Source organism: Protobothrops mucrosquamatus, unplaced genomic scaffold (genome assembly GCF_001527695.2).
Source record: "Protobothrops mucrosquamatus isolate PMUCROS unplaced genomic scaffold, P.Mucros_1.0 scaffold1214, whole genome shotgun sequence".
NCBI lineage: Eukaryota > Metazoa > Chordata > Lepidosauria > Squamata > Viperidae > Protobothrops > Protobothrops mucrosquamatus.
In genome coordinates this window covers 1-9953 of record NW_015387423.1, presented here as the reverse complement: position 1 = coordinate 9953, position 9953 = coordinate 1, and the positions used below count along the sequence as shown (strand labels likewise).

Sequence of the window (9953 nt, the reverse complement as noted above, 5' to 3'; positions counted from 1 at the left end):
AGAGAATGTAAGTGACTTGCTTATTTTGGCCCAAACATTTTCTTACCGTCCGAAACTTAGGTCTGTGGTCTGATATTCTAAAGAAAATAAGGAAGAGAGAAAGAAAGAAAGAAAAAAAACATTCATGCGTGTTTTTGCCAAGTTCCCTTGCCTGATATCCTGGATGTGTCATTTGACTCGCCGTAGGTAACTAGGCAAACTGGTCCGCTAATCAGTGTGGTGTAACTATGAAGGGGTTGAAGTAGGATCAAAGAGAACATGTTTTGAGTTCTTCCTCAGTGATGAAGCTCTAAGTCCAACTGCTTTTTGGGGTTAGGGTAATGGGAAGGTTGAAGGAGAGGGAGTTTTGTGCATTAACTATTAGTATAACTGGTTCCTAAAGAGCCAGTTTGGATTAGTGGTTAAGGCCTGGATTTAGAATTCAGGAGGTCATGAATTTGAATTAGAAATCAGGAAACACTGAGCTTGGATTAGGAGATCATTAGCCAGGAGACCATGAGAAGCCAGAAGACTCATGAGAAGCAAGAGGCAGAAGACCGTGAGTTAATTAGAAGCCAAGAGACCAGGAGAAACCAGGAGACCATGAGCCAGGACATCATAAGAAGCAGGAGGCCATAAGCCAGAAGATCCTGAGCTTGGATTAGAAGCCAGGAGACCATGGAAGCCAGAAGACTCATGAGAAGCAAGAGGCCAGGAGGCAGAAGACTCTCAGCTTGGATCAGAAGCCAGGAGACCATGAGTTCTGCTCTGGCTGTAGGCACCAAAGCCAGCTGCCTGATTTTGGGCTGGTCCCTGTCTCTCAGCCCAAGAGCCAGAGTCATATAATGATGAACGCTTCATGGGACAATGCTGAAAGTTGCTGGACTAGCAGCCCAGAGACCCAAGTTGTAGTCTCGTCTCAGCCATGGGAATTTCCCTGGGGGAGGCAGAGCTAGTCCTCCCTGGGTCCTAAGAAGCCCTCCCCAAAGATGTTGCCAAGAAAGCTGTATGGTCTTGTCTGTGAGTTGCCAGAAGTTGAGGCTGACTCAAAGGCAGACACACATAAAATTTTTGGTTCCTAGTCAGATTTGTGCCCCATTATTCAAATTCTCTTTGGTCCCCTGTGCCAAGATTCTTGGGGGGGGGGAATGCAAAATCCATTTCTCTCCTTCCAGTCGCCTCCAAGCGAAACATGTTTCCAGAAGGGTCATGCTGACACAGGATGATGGGCCTCTACTTGTATGACTGTCAAAACAAGGGAGATACCAGATACGGTTTCTGAGGGAAATGTTATGAAATGTGAGCATTGCTGTAGAACACGGTTTCTTCTCCAGCCCTTAATTAATAAGGGACGACGTTTGCTTGGATTCAAAGCAGGGTTCCTTGTTCCAACTTGGCATAGAGGATCGCCTCTTTTTCCCTCCATTTTTTCCCCCATTTTGCTTTGCTTTCTGGACTTTTTAGGCCAAGCTTCAAAAATGAAGCTGATTAGCAAACTGGATGTATGCCTTTTTTGCTCAGATAAGGATCTTCCCTGCCTGTGTATTTTTTTTCCTCTAAGGTTGTGTTTTCGTAAAACTGGAGTTGTTTCCATGTTTCGTAATTTTGGAAAGAGGAGCCTCTGGAAAGATGTGGGTTCCAAACGTTCCTTCTGAGGGGGTCTGAAGATCACCGGGGATGGACCAAACCTATTTCCCACTGGCTGCAGGACTAACCTGGTCTCTGCAACCAATTCTGGTCCCCTCCCTTCTTTTAGAACTTCAAGGGAGCCAGTCCCACCTTAGAAGAATCTGTAGACCCACATCTCCATAGTTCTGAAGCAGAAAAAACTTTTGAAGGGCTACAAGAACGGAACTGCAGATGTCCACAGGACCATTGGATGACAGCTAAAAAAAATGTTCTCTTGATGTTCTCTTGAGCTATCTTCTAGACATTTCAAGACCAGGCTGAGTGCATGTGAGGGTGAACTTTGTTCCAGTGATACTGTCTAGCCTAGTAGTGACAGGCAGCTCAGAGAACACCCTACAGTTCAACCCTAAGACAGACAGACAAACAGACAGACATGCTCTACTATGGGAGCTTTCCTTTTTTTCATCAGTTGCCTAATCAACCTTCTGAGTTTTGCTAAATTTAATGGCCGTTGCTAGTGTTCAACATGGGCTTATGTCATTGTCGAATTTGGTAGTGATCTCCCAAATACGGGCATTTTAAGCAAATGTCACAGTCTGATTTATGCTGGTCTGTAACCATAATACAGATTTATTTGATTGATTGATTGAATGATTGATTGATTGATTGAATGAATGAATGAATGTATGTTTCTGATCATTCCAGTCTCTTTGCCAATACTCGAATAACTGTCTTATCCAAGATTTAATCTTCCAAAGCCACGCCTCTTGATCCAGCACCCCAACTTGAACTGAAGCTCAGATGAGCAGGGATAGTTTGTGAGAAAGTCTGGATAAATGGATTGTGTTTGTACAATAATCTTGTTGACCGGATGAATGGAGTCATCAGATTAGTGGTCTTGTGGGAATGTCGTTTCTGTGTATTGGGGTGGTTTAGCTTTCGCCGAATTCTCCACTATTTGGCGGCCATTGAGTCTTCTGCCTTTCTTCCAACAGAGTCACTTAGGAAATGTCTTGGTTGACATGAAACTCATAGACATAAAAGATACTTTGCCCGTCGGCTTCATCCCAATTCAAGAAACTATGGATACACGTAAGTAGAGTTAGTAGCCTTTACTGTGATCAGATCCTCTCTAGATTCAATCAGGGAGAGGATTCTGTGAAGCACCAGCTATGGATTGAGTTGAATTCTACCTGCATTCCTATTGTTGGGTTTCAGTTGAAGATCAACACATCAAAATCCAGACTAGACGAGAGAAGATCGAGGTTCTGGGGGGGGGGAGCTAAAAAATCCTGAACTATAGAAACATCTTGGTCAACATTCTGCCATTAGGATTGGTGCCTTCTGAGAAATTCTGGATGAATTTCCTCTCACACATAATAAGGAACTACCATAGCTGGAACCAATGTGAGCTTCATCCAATGTAGCTTGATGTCTAAGAGTTGTACTCTTGCCCTCCTCCCTAAGATAGCATTTTTTCTTTAGGATTGACACCATATACCAAGTCCACAATTTGCGTTTCCCTTCGGCAGAAGTTCAACCATGTTTTAAAGGTCCAGATATTCGTGTCTCTGCATGATCCAGGGATAGACGTTCTCTACAACTTGGCCAGAAGGCTTGGAGATGGAAAGATCCCAGGGGTGTGGGAAGGAGAAACTGGGAAAGTTCAAAGCAATTACTGTTCTCGTTCTTTGTGTCTGTCTGTTTCTCCTCTCCTCTAAGCCTTCAACTACTTGTAAAGAGAAGAGTAAGCTTGTAAACTCACACTGTCTTTTTCAGAAGAAACTGCTTTCCGGAAAAAGAGATTGTGCATTAAATTTATCCCCCGGGATTCTACAGAGGCCGCCATTTGTGATGTCCGCATACTGGGCCGAGGCAAACAAACTCCTCAACAATATACGTATATCGGGTATGGAGGTGTTTTTGTTTTTCAGGACTTTTCACTTGACTTTTTTTTTCAGATGACCGATTTCCTCTCCAGTGGGACCTCTTGTCTCATTTCTAAACCAGTTCTAAGGGTCTTTTGTTGTGTCTTCTTCCAACTCAATAAACCATATGATGAATGATTGAGGGAACTAGGTATGTCTAGTGTAACAAACAGAAGGACTAGGGGTGACATGATAGCGGGGTTCCAGTATTTGAGGGGCTGCCACAAAGAAGAGGGGGGTGTCCACCTATTCTCCAAAGCACCAGAAGGCAGAAGAAGAAGCAAAGGATGGAAACTAACCAAGGAGAGAAGCAACCTAGAACTAAGAAAGAATTTCCTGACAGTGAGAACGATTAATCAGTGGAACAACCTGCCTCCAGAAGTTGTGAATGCTCCAACACTGGAGGTTCTAAGGAAGAGATTGGACAACCATTTGTCTGGAATGGTTTGGGTCTTCTGCTTGAGCAGGGAGTTGGAGTAGAAGACCTCTAAGGTCCCTTTGAACCTATTACTTTATGTTCTGTGTTGAAGGAATCTTACTGTTTTCTCTCTTTGCTGGAAAGGGAATTGAACAACATGGGGATCTGGTATCGGATGGGGAAGGTCCCTCGAAATCATGAATCATCTCAGCCTACCACACCTTCTCCACAAGCACCAGCCACCACACCAGCTGCCAACCTTCCCAGGTGAGATATGGGCTTTTCATTCTTCCTTGCCAACAATGGTTTCCGAATGAACCTAAGTCAACAGTCTTTTCAAGCAAGGGCTGAAAAAGAGAGTTTTTAAAGCATAATTCCCCGCTTGGCTGCTATCTATGGCCACTTTGAAGTCTCCGGACTAAATTCCTAAGTTCAAAAACACCCAGTTTCAAAATCCCCTCACAACATCTTACACTCCCCTATGTCTAACCTATTTATCACCCATCTGTGTCTGTATTTGTGTTCCTTTCTCAGCTCTAGTAACAGCTATGACATTATACTTATTTTTTTTTTTGAATGGGCAGCACCAATCAATGGCAAGCAGGCTAGGAACTGGAAAAGAGGTGACACCTTGTCCTACCTAACATGGAGGGAAATTTGGGGGTCCTGTTACTGTGACAGATCTCCTCTTTCTCTTTTTTTTCTCCTCCTCTCTTTATCTTCTCCTTATCTACTCTTCCTTCTTCTTTGTCTCCTCCTCTTATTTGTTTTTCTCCTTATCTCTTCTTATTTCTCCTCCTCCCCCCTTTCCTTCCTTCCTTCCTTCCTTCCTTCCTTCCTTCCTTCCTTCCTTCCTTCCTTCCTTCCTTCTTTTTCTTTTTCTTCTCCTTCTCCTCCTCCTCTCCTTCTCTTTTCTCCACCATTCTATCTTTCTCTCTCTTCCTCTTCCTCCTCTTCCTCCTCCCCTCCCTCCCTCGTTCCCTCCCTTCCTTCTTTTTCTCCTCCTCCTCCTCCTCCTCCTCCTCCTCCTCCNCTCTTCCTCCTCCTCCCCTCCCTCCCTCCCTCCCTCCCTCCCTTCCTTTCTTCCTTCCTTCCTTCCTTCTTTTTCTTTTTTTCTCCTCCTTCTCCTCCTCCCCTTTTCTCCACCATTCTATCTTCCTCTCTCTTTCTCTTCCTCCTCCTCCTCACCCATCCACCCTCACTTCCTCCACTCCACCACCTTCATTCTTCAACTCTTAAGCAGGAGAGATGACGGGGAACGATTTATTGGTAGGAGAAGAGAAGTCAATCCGAATTGCAGACGAGCAGCAGAGAACCCAAAGATCGGGCAGCTTCCATTTTGTCTGGAAGCGAGAAGAAGCTGCGGGGGAGCCTTCCTTTTGTCATCCCTTTGCCCTGGTCTCCAAGGCTTGTTTCTCTCCCCCCCCCACCCCCAATTTATGGAAGGGAGAGGGGAACACACACATGTACACACGCGCACACACCAACCCACCCATATAGACACAGAGAGAGAGAGACGTCGTTTCTCTTCTTCCTCTTAGATTAAACCGCCTTCCTGTGCTGTCATTTGAATGCTGACGGGGGAAAGGGGATGCGTTACTTCTTTCTCAGCCGCTGGTGGGGAGAATTAATTGGCATTTGCTCATATTAATGAGCTCCCTCTCCCTGCCTCCCCCCTCCCCCCTCCCCCCCCAGTCTTCCAGCATTAGAGATTCTCTCCAAGTCCTAGTAATTAATTGTTAATCTCTTTTCAGGGCTAAGTTTGCCTACTCGCCGGAGTAGGACAGGAGGGAATAGCCCGGCTGCCGAACCGCCACACATAGCAAGTGGCAGGGAGTGGGGGGGGGAGTCCTCTGCCATGCCTTTGCCCCCCCCCACACACACTCCCCCTCCCCCCGTCAGGCGGCAGCGTGGTGCAGTGGGCAGAGTCGCGAACGTGTCACACATCGCCGGCGCATTCGGCGACGGTGTCAAAACACAACTTCAATTAATTTCCTCTAATTACGGCTCCAGAGAGACTGGCTTTTTATTGTTCCTCATTAAAAGGCATTGCCTTTTTCCTTTTTTTTATTTTTTATTTTTATTTTTTTAAATAGCTGCTTTTTTTGTTTGTTTGTTTATTTGTTTAAACGCCCCCCCCAATCCTCTTTCATTGGCTCACATGCAGCAAGAAATTCAGAAAGCTCTATTAATAAAGTATTTATGTATGTATATATAAAAAGAAATTCGGAAAGCTCTTAAGATGAAGGCCGGATTTGGTCGATGATACGTCCAGGGAGGGGTTAAAAATACAGATAGTTCTCAGCTTATGACCGGTTGCTTAGCAACTGTTCAGACTTCTGACGGACCTCCCTGAGGTAATTATGACCAATAGCTGCCACCCTTCCCTTCCCCCCCCGCCGTCACATGACTGCATGTCAGGCGCTCGTTAACCAGCCCACATTTACAGCCGCTGACCGTATCCCACAGTCACATGACCATTTTACCTCAGTGGTGAATTTTTTTCTGGAAAACCAGCATGTTTTTGGCAGAACCGACCCGTAGTGAGCAATTAATTTACTCAACGACTGCCACAAAAAAGGGATAAAATTAGGTTGGTCATACACTGCTGTACTATTATTTTCTGGAATTGACTGGCTATATCTAGCTATCTATATATTTATATATCTATATCACTCTTCATTCTGTCTGTCTGTCTACCTATAATCTATCTGTATCTATCTATCTATCTATCTATCTATCTATCTATCTATCTATCTATCTATCTATCTATCTATCTATCTATCTCTATGTCATATGAATCTATCTCTATCTATCTATCTATCTATCTATCTATCTATCTATCTATCTATCTATCTATCTATCTATCTATCTATCTATCTATCTATCCAAATACAAATATAAATAAAAGGCAGAATAAAAATAGAATTATAGTAATAAATTTCTCCATTCATCTATCTGTCTGTCTGTCCGTCCGTCCATCCATCCATCCATCCATCCATCCATCCATCCATCCATCCATCCAAATACAAATATAAATGAAAGGCAGAATAAAAATAGAATTATAGTAATAAATTTCTTCTATCCACCTGATTCCATCCATCTATCCATATCTATCTATCTATCTATCTATCTATCTATCTATCTATCTATCTATCTATCTATCTATCTATCTATCTATCTATCTATCTATCTATCTATCTATCTATCTATCTATCTATCTATCTATCATCTACAAATGGAAATATAAATAAAGGACAGGAGAAAAGTAGAATCCTAGTAATAAATCACTGAACTAAAATGCTTTCATATGTCTAAAGATAGGGTGATGGCAGAGTGATGGAAACTTTTTAAACAGTGTTACTAAGTGATGGCCCCTAAGTGATGGAAACTTTTTAAACAGTGTTACTGATAGTATACAACTATTGTTACCACTGTTACTAATAATAATAATAGAAAACTAGCAGTTGAGAGCAGAGATTTCAGATTTTAAAGGACCAACTATAATGAAAAGCTGGGGGGGGGGGGAATCAAAAGAATTTTGCTTGCCAGTTGAATCAGCCAAATGATATGTTTACAGATTTAACAGACATTTCTTTCTCAGTAGTCTGTTAAATCAAGATTTGGCTGTGTTACGTTGACTCGTCAATGCAAGATTTAGGTTACTTTTCCCCAGCTTGGACCTCGCCACACATCGAGTTGAGCAGGACTCAAGATTTTGACCTCTGAAATGATGCAATTTTGGGCTTTACTTGTCTTCATCTGCCATTTTTATTCCCCCACTTAAGTGCTGAATAATTTTTGAGATAAACTTTCTCCAGGGTGGCCTAGCTAACCTGAACCGTCTCGAAATTAGTCATCGTATTTAGTGACGGCTTGAATTGGAAGACTTTTCTAGTTTCTCCCCTCCCAGCCCCTGCCTCCTTCCCCAGCTCTCTTTTATATATATATATATATATATAATTTGACGAAGAACGTCACCCTAATTACATATTCAAATGCGAGGCCCGTGTCAATATGGCTCCTTGCTGCTTGAAATGATGATTAATTATATTCCAGATTCTAGCGGCCTCCGTTCATCTCAGCTGTGTTATTGTTCCCCAGTTGTTCTTCCCTCTTGCTCACCACTTCTTTCTCCCTTCCCTCTTCTCCACTTTTGTTCAGGAGCTGTTATTTATTTATTTGTTTGTTTACTTGTTTGTTTATTTATTTATTTATTTATTAAATGTGCATGTGTGAATGTGACTTTTCGAAATCGAAAGTAGTAATTGATTTGCCATATGCTGCCAAGCTGTTGGCGTTTAACAGTCTGCATTCAGGAACTCGGGGGTTATATTAAATCTTTTTGCCTCTGCCAGTAAATTAGGTTGTTTTGGGTTTCTGAGTGGCACATGTACAAGAGGGGAAGGAAAAATCTCCCTGTTTATAGTCTTAAAAATGATTATAAAATGTGACTTTTTAAAATAATACCAGCAGGAGATGTAGCTGGCAGCAGTAATGTTTAGGATCCGTATCTGGCTCATGCTTGCATTTGTGTAAAATCAATTCATGCCAGCAATTAGGACAGGTTTAAGATCATTTTCTTGTTTGTTTGTATCCCGTCTTTATTATTTTTACAAATAATTTAAGGTGGCAATCATATCCAACACACCTTCCTCCTCTTACTTTAACAACAACGACAATCCTGTGAGGTGCTTTGGACTGAGGGAGAGGGACTAGCCCAAGGTCACCCAGCCAATTTTCATGCCTAAGGTGGGACTAGAACTCAGTGTCTCCTGCTGATTGATCCACTGTCACTCAATCGGCTTTCATGCCTAAGGCAGGACTAGAATTCCCAGTCTCCTGGTGATTGGCCCGAAGTCACCCAGCCAACCTGCCTAAGACAGGACTAGAACTCGCAGCCACTAGTCTGGTGCCTTAAACACTAAACCAAACTGGTTCTATTATGGGCAAGTCAAGTCATCTTCTACTTAAGCTCTTGATAACCCAACTTCTTTGTTTTTTTTTTTCTTCCATTCAATCATGTCCAGTTCTGGGCTGGCCCCTGCAGTTTTCTTGGCAAGATTTTTCAGGAGCGGTTTGCCATTGTCTCCTTCCTAGGGCTGAGAGAGAGTGACTGGCCCAAGGAAAGTCACCCAGCTGGACAAGACGATCTGTCGAAGCATCCCTGCCTCCCTAATTTGGGATGGTTGTTCTTGAAGGTCAAGTCTGCTCTTTTGCCTCTTCTCTCTAGACATATATCGTTGACACTTCCCGCCAGCTTTCGAGGGAAAGGCAACGGCACTCGGCCAGACTTTGAGTACCAGCATTCCAATTTATATGCCATTTCAGGTAAGTGACAGATCTCCTTGCTTCCTAGAGACACCCTTGGGTGTAGCTTTGTCGCTTTGGGCAAGGAACAACTGATCTCCCTTCACAACAACAATACTTAACATTTGCCAAATTGAGCCTCAAATTTCATTAAGCAAGTTTTGCTCTGTTTTTAATGACCTTTCTTGCCAACTTTGTTAAGTATATCACTGCAGTTGTTAAGTTAGTGACACGTTTGTTAAGTGAACCTGGCTAACCCCATTGACTTTGCTAGTCAGAAGGTCCAGCAAAGGGGAATCACATGTCCTTGCGACCGTCATAAACACGAGTCAGTTGCCAGGCGTCTGAATTTCGATCAGGAGATGTTGCAACGCTTGTAAGTGTGAAAAACTCTCACCAGTCACTTTTTTCAGTGCCATTGTAGCTTCAAACATTCATTAAATAAATTGTTGTAAGTTGAGGACGACCTGTAACACTTCTGTAGGCCCTGGGGGGGGGGAGATGGCGTGCCCACACTGTAAAGAGGAGTGGTGCTTCTGAAGCCTCACCTTGTTGGTCAAGTGGTCAGTTAAGTAGTCCTTCTCAACAACAGTCCATCCTCAGACTGGATTCTTGGCCGTGTGACGGGGCGTTGAGAGAAGAGGACCAGATTCTCAAGAAGATCCAATAATCTTCTGACCTGCTGATCT

The 9953-nt window shown here is 43.2% G+C and overlaps 1 protein-coding gene across 1 annotated transcript in view; it reads left to right on the top strand.

Annotated features, from left to right (window-relative positions):
• Positions 1–9285, top strand: part of LOC107291879 (multivesicular body subunit 12B-like) — a gene marked incomplete at its 3' end in the record, with an annotated part of 14458 nt that extends 5173 nt beyond the window's left edge. The window contains exons 2-5 of the mRNA XM_015820919.1: positions 2604–2700; positions 3388–3517; positions 4099–4221; positions 9188–9285. Of these exons, the coding sequence (XP_015676405.1) occupies positions 2604–2700; positions 3388–3517; positions 4099–4221; positions 9188–9285 (448 nt within the window). The remainder of the gene's footprint in view (positions 1–2603; positions 2701–3387; positions 3518–4098; positions 4222–9187) is intronic.
• Between the last annotated feature and the right edge of the window lie 668 nt (positions 9286–9953).